This window comes from Candoia aspera, chromosome 4 (genome assembly GCF_035149785.1).
Source record: "Candoia aspera isolate rCanAsp1 chromosome 4, rCanAsp1.hap2, whole genome shotgun sequence".
NCBI lineage: Eukaryota > Metazoa > Chordata > Lepidosauria > Squamata > Boidae > Candoia > Candoia aspera.
In genome coordinates this window covers 4,887,095-4,906,846 of record NC_086156.1, presented here as the reverse complement: position 1 = coordinate 4,906,846, position 19,752 = coordinate 4,887,095, and the positions used below count along the sequence as shown (strand labels likewise).

Sequence of the window (19,752 nt, the reverse complement as noted above, 5' to 3'; positions counted from 1 at the left end):
GGACTGTAACTAGAAGGAAAACTACTTTTCACTAATTTCACCATCAACAAGAATCACTACTTTTACTGAATGAAAACGGTAAGCGCTGTTCAAATGAACAAGAAAAATGATCTCAACTTCAATTACTGTACTCAAAGCCCATTATGCCAGCACTAATAAAATATGGTTAGAGGAAAATGCCACGTAAACTTGGTTACATTTTTGTTTTTCAAACATTTTAATGCTTCTGCATATCTTAGTTTTTATGTTTTCTTTCCCAAAGTCAATGCTACTGCATTTTTATTTTATTATACAGTACTTAGCCTCCCATTTTACCTGCCATAATGCCTGGCAGCTGACAAAACAGCAGTAGAAACATCCAAACCCCTAACAAACACCCCTCTATATATCAACATTCAATTTTGCTGGGCTCCACCCTCACTCCACCCCAACCCCTGAGGAGAGAGACAGCTCTTCAATGCCTCCTGGAAGGCTAGGAACCTGCCAGATATCAGAGGGAAAAGGGTTTCACAGAGCAGGGGCTGCTACAGAGAAGAATACTCTGAAAAATCTATTTATCAGCAGCACCAGAACAGCCAAAATGCAATTTATTTGTGGAAAGTTAGCTTATTTAAACATATCTACTGTATGAAAACCAGCACCTTCTTTTCCTTTTTTTATGCTTGACTACCCCCAGATTTAAGGGACACGGTGGCGCTGCGGGTTAAACCGCTGAGCTTGCCGATCGGAAGGTCGGCGGTTCAAATCCGCGTGACGGGGTGAGCTCCTGTTGCTAGTCCCAGCTCCTGCCAACCTAGCAGTTCAAAAACATGCAAATGTGAGTCGATTAATAGGTACTGCTTCGGTGGGCAGGTAACGGCGTTCCATGTAGTCATGCCGGCCACATGACCAGGGAAGTGTCTTTGGACAAACGCCGGCTCTTTGGCTTTGAGACGGAGATGAGCACCGCCCCCTAGAGTTGGACACGACTGGACTTAATGTCAAGGGAAACCTTTACCTTTACCTACCCCCAGATTTATACAATTACTGTGTATCCTTATATTGCTGTTAAGAGATCTTCCTGTTTAGATAAAACACAGATAACATCAACATATATGTGAGATTTGTGTACTGCTAGGCAGCATTTTTATACTGAATCAATTATAATACGTAGTTTGGAACCACTGAATGTCATTGCAAAACCGACCTAGAGTGGCAAAGAACCAGAAAATACACACAAGTTTGTTTATTTATTTATTTGTACTTCTTAGTAGAATGTAACCTCTTATTTACTGAAGTAAGATCCCTGTGGTAGCAAAATAATGTCGGTTGTAGGAGATTGACTGGATTAATGAAAAAGAAAAGTAATGCTGTTTTAGGCGTGTAATTTGATCTTGTCAATGCAACAATTCAGATGAAGAAAGGCTGGAGTCTTTGTTGCTTCACTTTGTGTGCCACTGCTTCTGAACTGAATTCCAGCCCCAAAAGAAATATTTACAAGGCTAAGGCTTCCTCAGGGAGTACAAATCACTTTGTCAAACTTGCTACAATGGCTCATATAACCTTCCCCGCCTTGAATGTACACCAGATATACAGGTAGTCCTCACTTACCAACCACTCGCTCAGTGACCATTCAAAGTTGCGACACCGCTGAACGAGTGGTACTTACGACCGGTCCTCGAAGTTCCAGATGTCGCAGCGTCTCCACGGTCACAGGATTCCAGTATGGGTGCTTGGCAACCAGCTTGCACTTACGACAGTTGCAGTGTCCTGTGGTCACTTGCAACCTTCCCTGCCAGCTTTCCACAAGCAAAGTCAATGGGGAAGCTGGCAGGGAAGGTTGCAAGTTGCTCTGGTATTTCCCCCCTGGCCTTCCTGTGCTTGCACCGTGCCACCCACTCCTGGCCTTCCTGTGCTCGAGCTGCGCTGTCCCCCCAGCCTTCCTGTGCTCACGCCATGCCATCTGCTCCATGGCCTTCCTGCACTCATGTGTGGCCTGCACCGGGCCTCCCAAGCCCTCCACAGCCTCTTCCAACTCATGTGCGGCCTGCACCAGGCCTCCCCTGCTGCCTTCCTTACCTGGGACTCCCCCTACTTCCCGCTTAACGACCTGCACATCTTGGGGTTACGATGGCAACCAGAACTGCTGTCACTAAGAGATGCGGTCACGTGAAGTCACACTTTACAACTGCAGCACTTAGTGATGGCAATCCCGATCCCAATTGCTGTCGTAACCTGAGGACCACCTGTATTAGATTATGATCATGCTTTCTGGGGATGATGGATGTTTTATTCTAACATGCTTGGACAGCACCAAATTGGAGAAAACTGGGTTAATGTCCTGGGTTTAGATCTGGGGAAACCCATGTTCAGACCTTTGTTTACTGATTAAGCTCCCTCTGTTTTCTCAGTAAGCCACCTCCTACAGCTGTCATGAGCAATATACTACCCGTATTCAATAAGTATAAACAAATAAAACAAAAGTTTAGAAAGCAGTCAGAGACAGGGCCCCCAAATGATTGCTCTCTAGCCCCTTATTTCCTGTAGCCAGGGTTTCTCCACCTGAGTTCCACAGAAGCCTAGGATTTCGCAAGAGGTCACTAGGGGTTCCCCGGGAGGTCCCAATTTATTTTAAAAAATATTTTTAATTTTAGAAATTAGAGCACCTTCACATTAAAAAAGTAAGTTTCATTCTTTATTTTTAGTTTAAGAACACGGTTAGTGCATATAGACAGGCCTACCCATGAAACGAATCTAATGATTTTGTAACTTCCGGCTTATATTGGAGCCTGAATGTGCAGGGGTTCCCCCAGGCCTGAAAAACATTTCAAGGGTTCCTCCAAGGTCAAAAGGTTGAGAAAGGCTGCTGTGGGCACTAACAGCATTTCCTCAGCCAACCCATTTTCTTATCTTCCTTACACTGTTGTCTGGAAAAAAGTAATAAAAGTAATAAAGTCTCTCCCTTTCCAAACTGCAGCACAAGTGAGAATTCTGGAAGAATTCTCTATGCAGTTGGCACCTTGTCCACCAAAGGACAAGGGCATTCCTGCCTAACAAGCAAGTGGGTTTCATCAGGAGCAGCAGGATGGCCTTGGCCTCCCAACCAAAGGAAGTGTTTGATTGCTTCCTGGGTCAAGAGAAGACTGAAACCCCCCTAACTAAAACATGCAGTGAAGGCAGCTGCTCCACACTTTATAGAAGAGAGGACACACGAGAAGGTTCTCATCCCGGTTCCAGACTAAGGGCTGAGTTGGATTGTTTTTTCCAGTGAAAAGGGCCCAGCTTTTTCAACAGATGGCCTTTTACTGTACCTAAATAGGCCCACAACCCAGCTCAAAAATATGTTACACTTCCATGAAAATAAGCTCCAACAGACAAAATAGGATTTGAATACACTAGAGGAAAAAAGCAGGATCTTGACAACCCACATTTCTGTTTGGTTACTGAGGCATCTCAAAATCTGAACCCTGACCAAGGCAAGGGTCCTGTCCTTTGAGTTGAGATGATTCCTTGTCACTTTACGGACGCAAAGTTTTCTTAGCATGTTATGGAAATGGTTAGCCACTGCCTTCTTCCAATTTTGTTTTTTACTTCCCAGTCTAGCCTACAGCCTGGTGGTCTCCCACTGAAGATCTAAGTAAGTCCAAACCTGTTTAGCTTCCAAGACTTCAGCCAGGGAATGACCCTAGCAGTGGTCTCCAGTGTTACAATATAAAACAATCTTGCTTAATCAGACCAAGGGCTGATGTAGTCCTGCATTTCATAAACCCAAGAATGTGTAACTGTCTTATAAGCCTGTGGGCATATTTGGAAAGACAGTAAAGAAACTTAAGGATGATTTTATTTCTAATAGTAGCCAAATCTCTCTCTCAAATTATATCCAGCATCAGAAACTGAAAAAAGGCCTCTTATCTAGCCCCTTAAGTTTAATAGGTTTACAGACAAATCCTCACCACAGTTTTTACATCAGCAATTGACAGTTTTTGCTAAAAAAATTTGCCTTCTTTTATGTAAACCCAGAAGTGAGAAATTCTAGATCCACAGCACTCACACAAATTTCTTAACCATGGTTTAGAAATCAGGAGCAAACCCTCCAATCTTAATCATGTTTTAACTACAACCATCATTTTCTAATCAAGTTCAAGTGCCAATTAAAAGAGAATTGTGGTTGATAATCATGTTTGGGACAGCTGCTAACTAACCCTTTTCTTGTTCAGGAACAGTATGTTTGAGAGAGACAGAGAGAGAAGGGGAGGGAGGCAAATAAACATCCAACCTGGCCTGCTCCCTCTCAGCCATGGTTTAAAAAGGGATGAAGAATATTGTCAATCTGAGCCACTAGCGCAGAAGGGCTTTATCTGCAAAATGATAATTACCATTTGTACTTGTATTTCTCAAACAATATCCTAGTACAAAAATAGGCAATATCACCTCAAGTTTGTGGTATCTTACCATTTTAGCATTCTTACACATATTATACACCAAATACAATAACCCTTCACCAAATCTGTTTTATATGCCTTTGGTAATCAGATCTCCACATATAAGTACCACAAGCAAGGTTTTAAAAAAAAATCAGAATCTCAAACATTCCTTGCATGTGGAGGGAATGAGAGAAGAGACCGCAAATATATTTTTTTAAATTAAATCTCAGTAAGCTACAGAGAACTTTAAACTTGCTTCAAAAAATATCTCATCTCCTTTTTCTATTATTTACACTATCAGCAGATATGATAATTAAAGGGAAAAATCATAGAATTAAAGAGCAGAGAGACCAGAAAAATAGGATGTAGTGTTCCGATCCACTGCAGGATGTTCCAGCCTTCACCAGAATATTACTGGCCATTAACCCACATAATCCCAGATCAAACAAGTAGAGAACTGGAACAGACATGGTACAGCACACTAAACACAGCTCCAACAACTCAGTAAATGCTTCTTGTATAGGAAAAAATATATTTAGCCACTAGGATTATTTTCATTTCTTTTTCAGGTGACTGTACATATATATCAGATTTTTTCATCCCTCTTATTTTTTCTAAAGGCTCCTGTTCCCACCATAACATATCCATACAGCTAAATCCATTACTTATTTCATATTTTAGGTTTAGGGCAGTCCTTATTTCTGAAGTTTTGCTCTATCAACCCAAGTCTTAATTCAAGCCTTCCATCTGCTTAAGAAAAACATGAAAACGGCCTATCCAGGTTTCTAACCGGAGGGACACTGCAAGGCACCTTCTATTTATTTTGGGATGGGATCTTAAGTCAGTATGCTTACAACCAGCTCCGTTTCGCCGTTTCTGGATGCCAAACGTCCACTGTTCTTCAATGACAGATTCAGCATGCACCCTAAACAAAATGTCTCCAGATCTACCTTCCCAATCCCCATTTTGAAGGGATCTTTAAAAACGTCTCTCCCCCGCTAAAAAAAAACCCCAAGCATTACACACACACACGCACACGCACGGCAAGATTTCAAAGTCATCCTAATAAGCTCAATAAAGGTCTGGCCTGCCAGAGCTTGGGTCTAAGCTTGGATTTCAGCCAAGCTCTAGCTGGCAAAGCGGAAGCAAGGTTACCAGAGTTGGTACTCAGCCCGCAAAGGAGTGAAGAGACAAACGCAGGCAGAAATGCGTGTTATTTCAAGAGCCGTATTTAATCTGTCCGGCTGAAGCCGAGCACAAGCGTGACAGAGAGCGACAACCCTCCGCGGCCCGCTTCGCCCTGCAACTGAAAACCAAACACAGCTGGGAAGATGGCTTTAGCATTGCATAACGTGACCCGCCGCCGAGACCAACTTCTCACCTTTATCCTGAGAGCAAGACAGGATTTCTTCTTCTTTGGGGTTAGTCACCTGGGTGATAATGGACGGGTTGTCCATGGAAACTGAGTGCGCTTTTCACCTGGCTATTTCCCTCCCAGAGGCAGCTTTGGTGGGCACTTTTTGATTGGTTTGCCGTTTAGGAAATCGAGAGGCGGATTTATGGGGCGGGGGGGAGGAAAAAAAATACTCCTCCGGGAACAAGCCAAGCCACCCCAAAGCGGGGGGGTGCAAGAGTCGCCCAAGCACTCCCGGGTCTCTGCTGCCGGTCTTCCGCGGGCGGAGGGAGTTAGGCGCGCGCGGAAAAAGAGTGGGGAGGGGACCCGGTCCGAAAACTGCCCCGCGCCGCTCTCTCCGAAGGCGGAATCAGCCCGGCCCCGCCGCGGAAGGCTGCGCCCGGCGCAAAAATGCCCGCGTTAAAGCGGCAGGCCGGCGGAGCATCCCCCTTGCCCCGCGGCCCAGGACAGCCGCCCCGCGACGCGACGCTACGGCGCGGCCCGGGCCCCGGCGGGGCTGCTGGGAGGGCGGGCGGCCCCCGGGCGGCCCCCGGGCGCGCGCATGGCTCCGTCAGGCGGCCTCGCTGGCTGGAAGGGCCCGCGGGGGGAGGAGGGGAGGAGGCGGCCCCTCACGGGCCGCCCCCCATTACCTCATCCGCCCCCGCCGCCTCTTTCCCGCGCCGGCGCTGAGGGGCGCCCGAGGCCGGCCGCCTCCGTCCCTGCCGCGCCTCAGCGCCCCGGCCGCGCCGCCCGCCACCCACCCCGCGGCCCCGACGAGGAGGAAGGGAAGGGTGCCGCCGCCGCCGCCGCCGCCGCCGCCTCAGGCATCACCGGGGAGGCGGGAAGCCGCGCGGCGCCTGCTCACTCGGCCGCCGCGCACCCGCCAGCCGGCCCCGGCGGACCAGTAAACAACGGGGCGGGGCCTCTCCGCCGCGCCCTGTCAATCCAGCGGGGGGAGGGCGGGGCCTCTCCGCCGCTGCTCTCCAGCAGGATGGTGGTTCTTCGAATAGGGGGCGGGGCTTCTCCGCCGTGCCCTGTCCATCCCGCGGAGGGAGGGAGGACTTTTGGGGAGGGCGGGGCTTCTCCGCCGCGCCCTGTCAATCCAGGGGAGGGGCGGGGCTTCTCCTCCGCGTCCCTTCAATCCAGCGGAAGCGGCGAAGGGAGGGAGGGGTTTCTCCGCCGCGGCTGTCAATCAAGAAGGACACTCCGGGAAGGGGGCGGTGCTTCTTCTCCGCTGCAGCCTGTCAATCCGGCGGAAGGGGAGAAGGGAGGGGCGGCTCTCCGCAGAGGGGGCGGGGCCTCTTCGCCGCGGCCTGTCCATCCGGCGGAGGGGGCGGGGAGAGGGAGGGCTGGCCTGCCAGGGGGCGGGGCCTCGCCTGCTGCTGCCGCGGGAAAGCCCGCAAAGGGGGCGCGGGCTTCCTGCGGCCACGTGGGCGAGAGGGGTGCGTAGCCGGGGGTGCGTTTTCTTCCACGGCTGGGGAATTTCTCCCTCCCGTCTTCAGCAGGCGCCTGGAATATTCGATGCCAGTGAGGAGGGTGTTTCTGAGCATCCATGGAAGGCATCACTCCTTTTTTTCCTTCCGCGACGGGAGGTCCAAGTCCGCCCAGCTTACCCCCGATTGTAAGGGAAGGAGGAGTTAAAAGTGCTGCCGGCCATGTGCAGAAGGCGTTTCATCTCATCCCCGTCCACCCACCGTGCACACCGAACTCACTGAACTCCGTGGTGGAAACCCGTGATGCCCAAAATGCTAATGCAACGTGAGGAACGTGAGCCTGTGCAGAGTGCACAGTATCTCCCTCTCCTCTGAGAAGTCTTGATTAAAGCTAAGCCCCCAAGAAAAGGAAAATCCCTGCAGTTGAGCTGGTGTGGAGTGGCTTCCCTTTCAGAGCTGTCCAGCTGTCCAGTGCCGACCAGCAGGCCTGGACTATGAGAAGTGATTAGCATGTAGGAGTGTGCATGGGCCACATTTCTTTAGCTTTCTAGAGAAAAGATGGTAGAAAGACCTGATAGCCCTGTTCAGGTACAGGAAAGGCAGCCATAAGGAAGATGAGCAGGAGCCCTTCCATGGCCACAGAAACTAAGACCCGAAATAATGGGCATACAGTTGTTTGTACCTACAAAGATCAGAATCATGCAAGCCGTGGTCTTCCCTGTGACACTCGATGGAAGGGAACGCTGGACTTTGAAGAAGCAGGAGAGGAAGACTATGGATGCCTTTGAACTCGGGTGTTGGAGAAGACTCCCAGGGCCGCAACTAGGGTCTGTGTCACCCGGGGCAAACGTGGATTCCGCGCCCATTTTGGTGCCCCCCCAGCACACATTTTGGCGACCCCCCCCAGAGTTCACTTTGGCGCCCCACCAGCGCGGCGCCTGGGGCACATGCCCTGGTTGCCCCCCCCCCCCCCCCGGTTGCGGCCCTGAAGACTCCTGAGAATACCGTGGACAGCCGAGAAAACAAGCCAATGGATCATCAAACAAATCAACCCAGAGTTCTCACTCCAGGCACAAAGGACCAGGCTCAGATTATCCTACTTTGGACACATTATGCAAAGACCCAGCTCTCTGGAGAAGCCTCTGATGCTGGGAAAGGTGGAAGGAAAGAGAAGATGGGGATGAACAGCAGCAAGGTGGAAGGACTCAGTTACAATGGGGGCACCATTGCAAGACCTGAAGGACCAGGTTGGGGATAGATTGTCATGGAGAAAATCTATCTAGCTGTTTGTTAAGACCATTGACTTACTTGATGGCACATAATCAATCATTGTCAGCAAAAATTTCATTTACAACAGAAGAACAGACTTCCTAGGGAGGCTGCAGGTTCTCCATTTCTGGAGGTTCTTCAGGAGACCCTGGACAGATGGTTTAATTGGTTTTCCTGCACACTACAGAGGGCTGAAGAAGATCAATGTTTCTCCATCTCAGAGCCTTTAAGATGTGTGGAGTTTGACTCCCAGAATGCCCCAGCCAGCTATGGGGAGCTCCACACATCTTAAAGGCTCCGAGATTGAGAAACTCTACCGTTCTATATTTTCTATGGGACCATGCCCCCCCCCAATTAATCTTTGGTGGCATCCTTTGACATTCCCCCAATAAGCAGAGATGCTTCCTTGCCTTTAATGACTCTCCAAATGCTGCTTGGCAAACGTTGCTTGCAGAACGGAAATTACAGCATGAATGTAATTTCTCCAATTGGGGAATGAGTTTAAATGCTCTGTGATCCTTGTGCATGAGTACAATTATTACCCCCCCCCCCAAATGTATAATTATGAAAATGAAAGGTTTGGTTCACACAAGAGGACTCAAAAGCAGAAGCCCCATGCACCAGCTTTTGCCAGTAGCTACGTGCAACTGGAGAATCCAGTTTGTGGCCAAATTGGGGCCTGGAGAAAAATCTACGTGCTGCCAGTTTTTTGTTTTTTTTTAAGGGGGAGTGGTTGGAAGCAGGATGCTTTTTCCAAGACAGAGCCACAACAAATTCCTCTGTTGCCTTCCTCTAAAAATAGATGAAAAGAAATACGTTTCAAAACACAAAGCAAAAGGCTGTTACCACTCCCATTTGGAGCAGTTTTATCCTTCGGTGACCCCACGCATTGAGGAAGCCTGAAAACGGCCGGGTTTTGCAACTTGTGTTTCCAGACCCTCCACAAGGTTGGTTTTAACCGTTGGGAAGCCGGCTCTGGCGATGTGCTCCAGCTTGCTTCCTGTGGCCTTAGGGGAGATTTGTACCTGCACGTAGCCTCCCTGGCTTTCTTTGAACCGTCAGCATTGCACAGGAGAACATTTGGTTGCAAGGGTGTGGTGCGGATGGGTGTGTTTTGTGTACCCGAAAAAACACTTGGTCCAGAACGCTTGGCTGCTGTTTCCATACAAACCATACAAAATTTGTAGTAGCAAATAAAGATGGGGTCAAACTTCTGCAGTATCAAATGTTGGGAAAAGAGATGTGTGGGGTGATCCTTTCGGGGGGAGAACATTTTCTGGGCTGGCAGCAATTCCAAGGAAGGGTAGGAAATACCTCCACCTCCTAGCTTCTCATTCATCCCCAGCTCACCTGGTCCATCATGATGCTCTAATCTGGACCCTTTCTTATTTATTTCCCCTTGAGCTACCATTGTTGCTAATAATCCAGTAATCCAACAACAGGGAATAGGTCTCCTGTTTTGTCCCTGAGCTCATCTAGAGGAGTGTTTCTCAATCTCAGCAACTTTAAGAGGTGTGAACTTCAACTCCCAGAATTCCCCAGCCAGCATGCTGGCTGGGGAATTCTGGGAGTTGAAGTCCACCCATCTTAAAGTAGCCAAGGTTGAGAAACGCTGCTCTAGGCTTACTCACTTTCCTGTATGTATGTATGTATGTATGTATGTATGTATGTATGTATGTATGTATAAAAAAAACTGTATGGCACTGTGTTTATTTAATGCTGAGCTCTGAATTCCAGGCACACGGGCTGGAATTTGACCTCTGCTTTTTAGTGACGCAACATATTCCAAATGCTTTGAGTGCTGGGTTATCTCTGGTATGCCGAGTGAAGAAAAAAAAAACACGGCTCAAAGGAATCTTTGCTAATGTATCACTTTGCCTCCTGACCTGCATTTAGATTTGAAAGGGATTTACACTGCTATCAGTCTCTGCCTCCTCGCTTGATATTCCAGCAGGCACTGCCATTTACAAGTATAATCACATTTTTCGCTTTTTGGGGTGGGGGTGGGATTTGCGACCCTTCTGTCAATCTTTACCACTCCTGGTTGCCTTTCTCCTCTTGTTAGAAAAGGCATTTCAGGAGCTTCCCCCCCCACCCATGATATCTGTCTCATTTTTGGTTGTTGACAGCTGCTAAACCAGGGTTCCTCGACCAGGGTTCTGTGGCACCCTCAGATTCCACAAGAGGTCACTAGGGGTTCCCTGGGAGATCATGATTTATTTAAAAAGTTATTTCAAATTTGGGCAACTTCACATTAACGAGGTACATTTCATTCTTTATTTTAAGATCACTGCTGATGCATCTATCCAGGCCTACCCATGAAATGAATAGAATAATTTTGCAACTTCCGGCCTATATCTGAGCCTGAATGTCCAGGGGTTCCCTGAGGCCTGAAAAATATTTCAAGGGCCCCTCCAGGGTCAAAAGGTTGAGAAACGCTGGGCTAAAGCAACCAAAAGATTGCATCGTTGACTGAATGCAACATGGTACCCATGATGGTGAGTTGTTGATTTGAGATGAGTGACAGATCTATGCCAGTTTAATAGGAGAGTCTGCAGTTTGTGGTCAAAGAAGGCAAGATGCAAGGGACATAAAAAACAGACTTTGAGCTTCAGTTGTACCATTGGGGCACCTTCTTGCCTTTTTTTTGGCCACACTCTGCAAACAGCCCTGTAGCATTCACTGCTATTTGCTAATTCTCTCTCTCCGAGGGGCAGTAAAGATAAAAAGTCTGGTGAAGACTACAAGTAGTCCTTGCTTAACAACCATTCATTTAACAACAGTTTGGACTTACGACAGTGCTGGAAAACCTGACTTGGGATTGGTCCTTGCACTTACGACTGTCACAGTGTCCTGCGGTCATGTGATCACCATTTTCAACTTTCCCAGCCAACTTCCAGCAAGCAAAATCAATGGGGAACTGCGTGATTTGCTTAACAATGATGTGGTTCGCTTAATGGCCATGGTGATTCGCTTAACGACCACTGCAAAATAGGTCATAAAATCAGTTTGGGTTCACTTAATGACCACTTCATTTAGCAACCAAAATTCCAGTCCCAATTGTGGTCATTAAAGGAGGACTACCTGTATGGATCTGGGGTCAGTAGTGGCAGCCTGACCTCAGGGGCTTAGCAAGATTTGTCTGGGTTCATACTTGGATGGGAGACCATCAGAAAATCCCAGAATTGTAGACTAGACGGGGAAGTTGAAAAAACATCCTGAAAGAACTAAGAGTAAATCACTCCTGTGGCACCTGCTTGAAAAATGTTGGATGATCAAGTCCTCCTACTTCCACCAATGCATGCTTCACACCGCATCCACACCACCACCTATTTCCAGTGGCTTTTTCGGCGACTTCAGGGTTGAGCAGAAAAGCAAATCAACTCCACACACACACACACCCCGCTTCATTGGAACTTCTGAGGTTCTGCAAAGGTTCCTTCTGTAAATTTGCAGCGGGTTTTTTTTTTGGCCTATAATAGCTCCATGTGTCTGGGAAAACCGTTTTCCTACCAATTGCTGGAGGTAAGCAGAAGCAGAGCACAGACCTGCAAGAATCATCGGCTCTCAACGAAGGATGGTCGGGCTCCAGGCCGGCCTGGCTCACCCGGGCGGATCGATAGACATTCCTGGACAGAAAAAGCAATTAATAGCAAGCGTCCTTTGTGAGAGCATTTCAGGCGAGCAGCTCACTCATCTCCTGCAAATGCATCTTATGGTTATTGTCTCTGTGTCCCTTTGGGGACAGTAATGTGAAGAAGCTTCAGATAAATGCTTCCTGGAGGTTCCTTTCCTTCTGCAGAACACACTGGGGCTTTCCTGGATTCCCCGAGACCAAATATTGGCTCTGACATTACAATCTATATGCTCAGGAAGGGGCAGAATTTGGAGCAGTGTTTCTCAACCTCGGCAACTTGAAGATGTGTGGACTTCAGTTCCCAGAATTCCCCAGCCACCACTGGAATAGTCTTCCATTCCTTTTCCTGCCTCCCCACCACCTCTCTAAGCGTGCTACAAATGTATTAAATGTACACATCAATCACCAAAAAGAAGTCTCCACCTGATGTCCAGGTTCTTCCTTCGATTTTTAACTTAACTCTGGGTCTTTGGGTCAGGGGAGGTCCGCCTCTTCTAAGCATCCTGTTGAGATGCAGCTAAAGGAAACCCCCATGCCAAAAATACAGAGGTTGTGCCAACTCTTTACTGAAATAGAACAGTCTTCCGACACCTTCCTCCCACCACGCTATCCCCGTTTTCTGAAGTTCCTCTCTTTGCCAGCAGTTAATTGGCTATTATGAAATGCCTTTCTCAGGGACATCGTTTTAATTAAAGAGGTTCTACTTTTAGGCACAAATGGAGGCACAAGGCAGAAGGATGAATGCAGGGAGGAGGTAATTGGCTTGGTGGGGACAGAGGGAAGGAGGAGGAGGAAGAAGGGCAATACGGCAAAGAAGGGGAAGGAATGGAAATTCAGAAAGAAAACATTTAGGAGCAGCTGCACATTTTTCTGCAGTGAAAAGCAACAAGCCTGAATGGGCAACGATCAGTCCATCAATGAGTTGCATCAACTGCCCATCCTACATTGCTAGTCTTTAACCACTGTAAGAATTGTGCAGATTATTGGTTCAGCCTTCTGCCACCCTTGTAGTCACTGTCTTCTGATGACTCTTAATTCAAGGATTTTAGACCTAGAGAACAAAGCAGGTCCATCATCTATATCAGTGTTTCTCAACCTCAGCAGCTTTAAGATGCGTGGACTTCAACTCCCAGAATTCCCCAGCCAGCTATGCTGGAGTTGAAGTCCACGCATCTTAAAGCCACTGAGGTTGAGAAACACTGATCTATCTCCACTGGGTTTGTTTGTCATTTTCTATCATACGTCCTTGGATGAATTCCTGCAATACGCGTGGGAAGCCCATCAGAAGCTGCAGTGTAGGATGGCCAGACCACAGTCTTTAGTTGTAGACATTCTGTGCTGTTGGAAACTGGGCAAGCAATGTTCCAGCAAGAGACGTGGTCCAAGAATGTCACAAGACACCTTCCTTTAGGAGACATCATCCGAGCTCAGATTGAGGAAGGCACTTCAAAAGACCCCCGTATCTCAGTTTTGGTGGGGTGCAATTAAAGGCTGTTGTGTTACCGAACAACTTTCCTGTATCAGTGAGACAACAGAGTATATCAAGGGGGGAAAGTTGGCGGGAATTCTGGGAGTTGAAGTCCACACATCTTAAATTTCCCAAGGTTGAGAAATATTGCTGTACATGATCAGGTGGGGGGCAGGAGAATATGCTAAGAGCTTTAACCAAGGTAAGGATTTGAATGTGTATGAATTAGGTGCAGAATACTGGATGTTTTCTGCCCAGCTTTTGCTGTGGATGGACTGCTCAGTTAGAGGACCTGCGGGATTTCTAGAGGAATTTTGCCCAGAGCAAAATTCTTCTTAAGTTTTGAGTTTCTCCACCACATTGTAGAGATGGTATTACTATCCTTAGAGTGGGGAATTTTGCCTTCAGAGTGACATTTGAATGAAGGAACCTAAAGGAAGTTCACCTCCATTGCTCTTATGGTTTATTTGTCTTTTTTTGTTTGTTTATCAAAGTTACATCCTGCCACAATCCTAAATAGACTCTCTTTTGTCTGGCTGAAGAAGATAATAACACCATGACATATTGATAGACTGATCAATTATGTTCCATCAGGTCCATGTTGACTCTTGGTGACCACATAGCTAGACCTTCTCCAGGAAGATCTGTCCCCAACTTGGTCCTTCACCTCTTCCAACAGCACCCCCATTGCCACTGTAACTGGGTCCATCCCCCTTGCTGCTGGTCATCCTCTTCTCCTCTGTCCTTCCACCTTTCCCAGCGTCAGAGCCTTCTCCAGAGAGTTGGGTCTTCGCATAATGTGTCCAAAGTAGGATAATTTGAGCTTGGTCCTTTGTGCCTCGAGTGAATCATGCACAATCTTCTTTGTGGTCCACCTCAGCCTGAATCAATTCCTGTCTGCACCAGAATTTATTTGTACAGTATATGGGGCTGCCCATCCCATGGCAAGGTTTCTCCTGGTAGAACCTGGCATTGTATTGTTTAGGAATAGATGGAATCTTGTCCTGCAGCAGGTGCAAATGGACATCTCCTTTCTGACCTTGCTACGTGATAAGACATCTGGGCCTGGTGGGGTCAGGATGGAGCAAGCAGAACACATGGAGGTTTGTGGGGTGAGCTGAAGGTTCAGCCCCACAGCTCTTGATACCCAGAATGAGAAACTATGGAAAGGAATCAGAAGCAGCAGAACCCAGATACAAGAAACAGTCATAGGAAGCAAGCATTTCTAACAACCTCCACCTTAAGTCATGATAACATTGCTTGGGAATTTCCTTGTATGCGTCTACTCCAGACTAGCATTAAAGATGCCTTTCTGAAAGCTGCTTGGTTCTGCTTCTTTAGTTAGTTAGTTAGTTAGTTTATTTATCACTTTTGTCACCGCCCATCTCCTCCCACCAGAGGGACTCTGGGTGGTTTACAACAAAATAATAAATAAAACAATAAATAGACAATACAATTACGATATATAAAAATATAATATCTAAAAATACAATTACAGGTAAACAATACATTACAGATAAAAATAAAATCCAAAATCCAAATTTGCTAACCACATGGAGGTTGATGCTCAGTGAAATAGTCTGCTTAGGTTATTACCTGAATGGGGCTAACCTATAAATCAATCAGGGCCCTGAATGCAGGAGACGTGGGATTTTTTTAAAAAAGAGCTCTATTTGCATAGTTTGCAGCTGTTGTTAGCTGAAGCTGCATCTTTCAAGGATTTCTTGCTTGCTTGCATTTACTTATTTGAAATCCAGTCCTGGCTTGTAATGGATGCATGCATTCATACCAGGAGCCCATAAAATATCCTTTAATTTGCAAAGGAGGAGATTTACAGCCAGCTGTTTGTTTAAAGTTCCTGCTCACACCGTTAAAAGCTGGATTAGGAGGACTTTTGTGATCCCAGCACTGCCGTGATACAGTCCCAAAGGGGACTCCCATTTCTCAGGGGTTCTCCAGCAAAACTGAATGGCGCAGACCTTTCAAGAAAGTGGCTGTCTGTGACCACTGAAAGGGGTACCTTTCCTCTTTAGGGGTGTCCACAGGATGTGGTCAACAAAGTCAAGATCAACGCTCCATCTGTTTTTTGCGTATATTGCAGGTGCCACTGGAAGCCTGGGTGCGGAACAAAAGATAAATCCTAAGATACATATCAATACAGGTAGTCCTCACTTAATGACCACAATTGAGACCAGAATTTTGGTTGCTAAGGAAAGTGACCATTAAGTGAATCCAACCCGATTTTATGACCTTTTTTGCGGCAGTCATTAAGCGAATCACTGCAGTTGTTAAGTGAACCATGTGGTCATTAAGTGAATCACACAGTTCCCCATTGATCTTGCTTGCCAGAAGCTGGCCGGGAAGGTCAAAAATGGTGATCGTGTGACCACGTGATGCTGTGACAGTCATAAATGCGAACCAGTTGCCAAGTACCTGGTTCACGTTTATGTGCTTACGTGACCACAGGGACACTGTGACGGTTGTAAGTGTGAGCACCTGTTGTAAGTCACTTTTTTCAGCCCTGTCGTAAGTCTGAACCATCACCAAATGAATGTTCATTCAGTGAGGACTACCTGTAAGAAGAACCAAGCCAAAGCCAGTGTAAAACACCATGCCAACATGTTCCTTCTACACATATCTGGGCGGATTGTAAATCACCCAGAGTCCCCTTTTTGGGGGAGATGGGCGGTGATGGAAATTTGAAATATAAATAAATAAATGTAAATATACCAGGCTCTATTAACATCCCAGTCCTCTGTCTGGGGGTGGGGGAAGCCAGGTTTTCATGGTCTGCTGGAAGGCTACCAGGGTTGTGGCTGGTAGAATCCCCAAGGGAAGGCTGATGTGAAGGCTGGGTGCCATGACAGAGAAGGCAAACTTCCCAGGATCCACCAGGTGACACGGCTTCATCAAAGCATGCCCAATGTGCCAGATCTAGTGGGATGGACAAACCACTAGATAAACCACCAGGGAAAGGTGGTTCCACAAGTAACCTGGTCCCATGCCATGTAGGTTGTAGGAAAATGGAGAAGTTGGTGCATTTGGTACAGACTAGCACAGTGTTTCTGTAGCTTGGCAACTTGAAGATGCGTGAAGTTCAGCTCCCAGAATTCCCCAGCCAGCTTGAGAAACACTGGCCTAGCACAAGCACAGTAGAAGTAAGAAAGTGCTTCAAGCTTATTTTTCAAATATGCACCCGTGTCCTACCATGCCCTCATTTGTATGAGCATGGCATGCTTGGCACCTGCCTCGTAACTAATAATCTGTTTGTAATTTGAGTTCCTGTGAAGGAGATACAGCCTATATTTTGTGCCAGAAGGGGTCTTGCATCTTGGGAGCATTGCTAATATGTCCTTTATGTGGCTGACCAGGCTGTGCAGACTCTCACAAATGAGACTGAGTATCGGGTCTTGATGAAGTAGACAGACGAACTGGGACGGACCTTGCTGCCGAAACGGCTGAGAAGTCAGAGCGAGCTGTAATTCTCTGTCCAAAGTTTTCTCTCCGACAAGATCTTTAAAAATGACAACCAGCTCCTTGAGTTGCACCTGGAAGTCTTCTGGGAATCTGTGCAGCACACGTAGCTGTGGTGAGATATGGGCTAACGGTGGCGCATCCCATACTGCACATGCTGCCACATTCTGGACCAGTTGCAACTTCCGGATGGTGTTCAAGGCAGCCCCATTGCAATTGCTCAATCCAGTATTCCTCAACCTTGGCGACTTGAAGATGCGTGGACTTCAACTCCCAGAATTCCCCAGCCAGCCATGCTGAAGTCCACACATCTTCAAGTCGCCAAGGTTGAGAAACACAAGTCCAATCAGTGGTCAAGATGGATTACCACCATGATCTTTATGGGTCACCTGAAATTTTATTGGTCACCTGAAATTTTATTTTCAAGATGGATTACCACCATGATCTTTATGGGTCACCTGAAATTTTATTGGTCACCTGAAATTCCCAGTGCCCCAACGAACAGTATTGCTGGAGAAAGACCCCTCCTTGAGTATTGCTCACCACCCTTTAAGAAGGATTCAGAGATGGTGAAATGAAGTTCATAGAAGAGCAGCAGGGATGGTCAACAAATGATCCGCAACGTTAAGTTCTACAAGGGCAGATTGAAAGAGTTGTGAATGAGAAGGCTGTGGGACCACAGCAGGAGTAGGAATAGGAGCAAATTTATCAATCACACCCCATAACTAGGCACAATACAACCATATGATAAACAGTACAGGTAGTCCTCGACTTATGACCACAATCGGGATTGGAAATTCTGACGCTAAGTGATGCGGTTGTTAAGTGAGTTGCACCTGATTTTATGACCTTTTTTGCCACGGTTGTTAAGTGAATCACTGTGGTCATTAAGCGAATCCAGTTTCCCTCATTGACTTGCTTGCCAGAAGACCCCTGGGGAGCTCGCAAATGGCAATCATGTGATGCCAGAATGCTGCAACAGTCATAAATACATGCCGGTTGCCAACGACCGAATTTTGATCATGTAACGATGGGGAAGTTGTGATGCTCATAAGTGCAAGGACCAGTCATAAGTCACTTTTTTCAGCACTGTCATAACTTCGAACGGTCGTTAATGGTCGTAAGTTGAGGACTATACCTATATACTATAATGCAGTGGCATCTGCAGGAGGCAGGGATCAAAAAGCCAAGATGGTGGTTGCAGCAGCGCAGTCGAAGCCCCACCACCATTGCATACCCGTACAAATGGGCGGGGCTTCCATCATATGGTGCTACTACCTGCATTTTGACTTTCCCAGCCTCCCACCAGGACCCCAATGCTATAACGTGCTACCAATAACTGCAAAATCAAATGATAAAATAAGGTGCATCTAGATTTCAAGGCCAATAATGTGTAATAAAGTCCTGTAATGGAATGTGAGAACGACCATGGAAGACCAGGGGTGTGGGGGTTGGGGAGAAATGCTGCCAGGGAATGATCAGATAGGAGAGGGCATAGCCCACAACTAGATAATGGGGAGAGAAAGAAACTTAGAAAGGATCCACCGAACTTGGCAGGCGGTAAAAAGAGACAGCGGGAGATCTGTACTTTCAGACTTGCAAGATTCTGTTAATGTAGCCTAACCATAAAGTAGAATTAGCTCATCTGGGCATGTTTCCTGTCTGGTCTACCTGGAAAGGCTGACAGGTCCACATCAAACCATAACAATGTACTCCTGTCCCAGATCCCGCTCTTCCAAGAGAGAAAGGATGTCAGGGCCTGAGTCCAGGATCTTCCAGAAAGGTGGGTTGCAACTGATCAATAGGTTCAAAAATTCCTAACCGTAAGAGCAGTTTGACCATAGGCCAGAGTGGTTGTGGGCTCTCCCTCACTGGATGTGTTCAAGCACATCTATTGGGGTTGCTTGGATTTGGATTCCTGCACTGAGCAGGGGGTTAGACTACATGGCCTCAAGGGTTCCTCCCGACTCTAAGAACCTAGGATTCAACAGCAGAACCAACGAGTCGGAGAGGTGGTGGGCTCCCCTTTGCTGCATGACTTCTAGCAAAGGCTGGACATCCATCTGCAGAGCTGGGATGGGTCACTTTTTGCCAAAATGCAGATCACTCCCATACCACTCCGTGATAATCTCGAAATTTCTTTGTTTCTTATCAGCAGCTGTGACTTCTGCCCCAGGAGGAAGTTTTTTAAAAAATAATGTCCAAAACAGCAAATCCCATTTTCAGGCAAGGAAGTGTTCAGTCAGGTTTTCCTACAACTCCAGTATAACCTTTCCTACCTGGGGACCCTCCCGATGTTTGGGATTACAACTCCCATCATCCCAGAGGATGACAGGTGTTATAGTCCACACAAGCCTGGAGTTCAGATGACCAAAAGCACAATAAGATGTATCCTGTTCTCAAATGAAGTTGTATAGAGGGCAGAGGTTATGGGGAAGAGCTCGGAAATGACAATAGTTGTGGTTTTTAATACCTTGTGGTCCGGATGTCCTCCAGATGTGTGGACTTCAGTTCCCAGAATTCTTAACTCCAGCCATCCTGGCAGAGGAATTCTGGGACCTGAAGTCCACATCTCTGAAGACTGCCCAGGTTGGGGAATGCCACGTGGAAGATGATTATTTTGGTCTCAGCAAAGATGGATTCATTTTTTGGTGCAATACCCATGTTGTCCTCCT

General features: G+C 47.1%; 1 protein-coding gene across 1 annotated transcript in view; it reads right to left on the bottom strand.

Annotated features, from left to right (window-relative positions):
* Positions 1-5,957, bottom strand: part of CTDSPL (CTD small phosphatase like) — a 66,117-nt gene extending 60,160 nt beyond the window's left edge. Inside the window, exon 1 of the mRNA XM_063303325.1 lies at positions 5,785-5,957. Within this exon, the coding sequence (XP_063159395.1) occupies positions 5,785-5,860 (76 nt within the window). The 5' untranslated portion in view covers positions 5,861-5,957. The remainder of the gene's footprint in view (positions 1-5,784) is intronic.
* Positions 5,958-19,752: the final 13,795 nt, after the last annotated feature.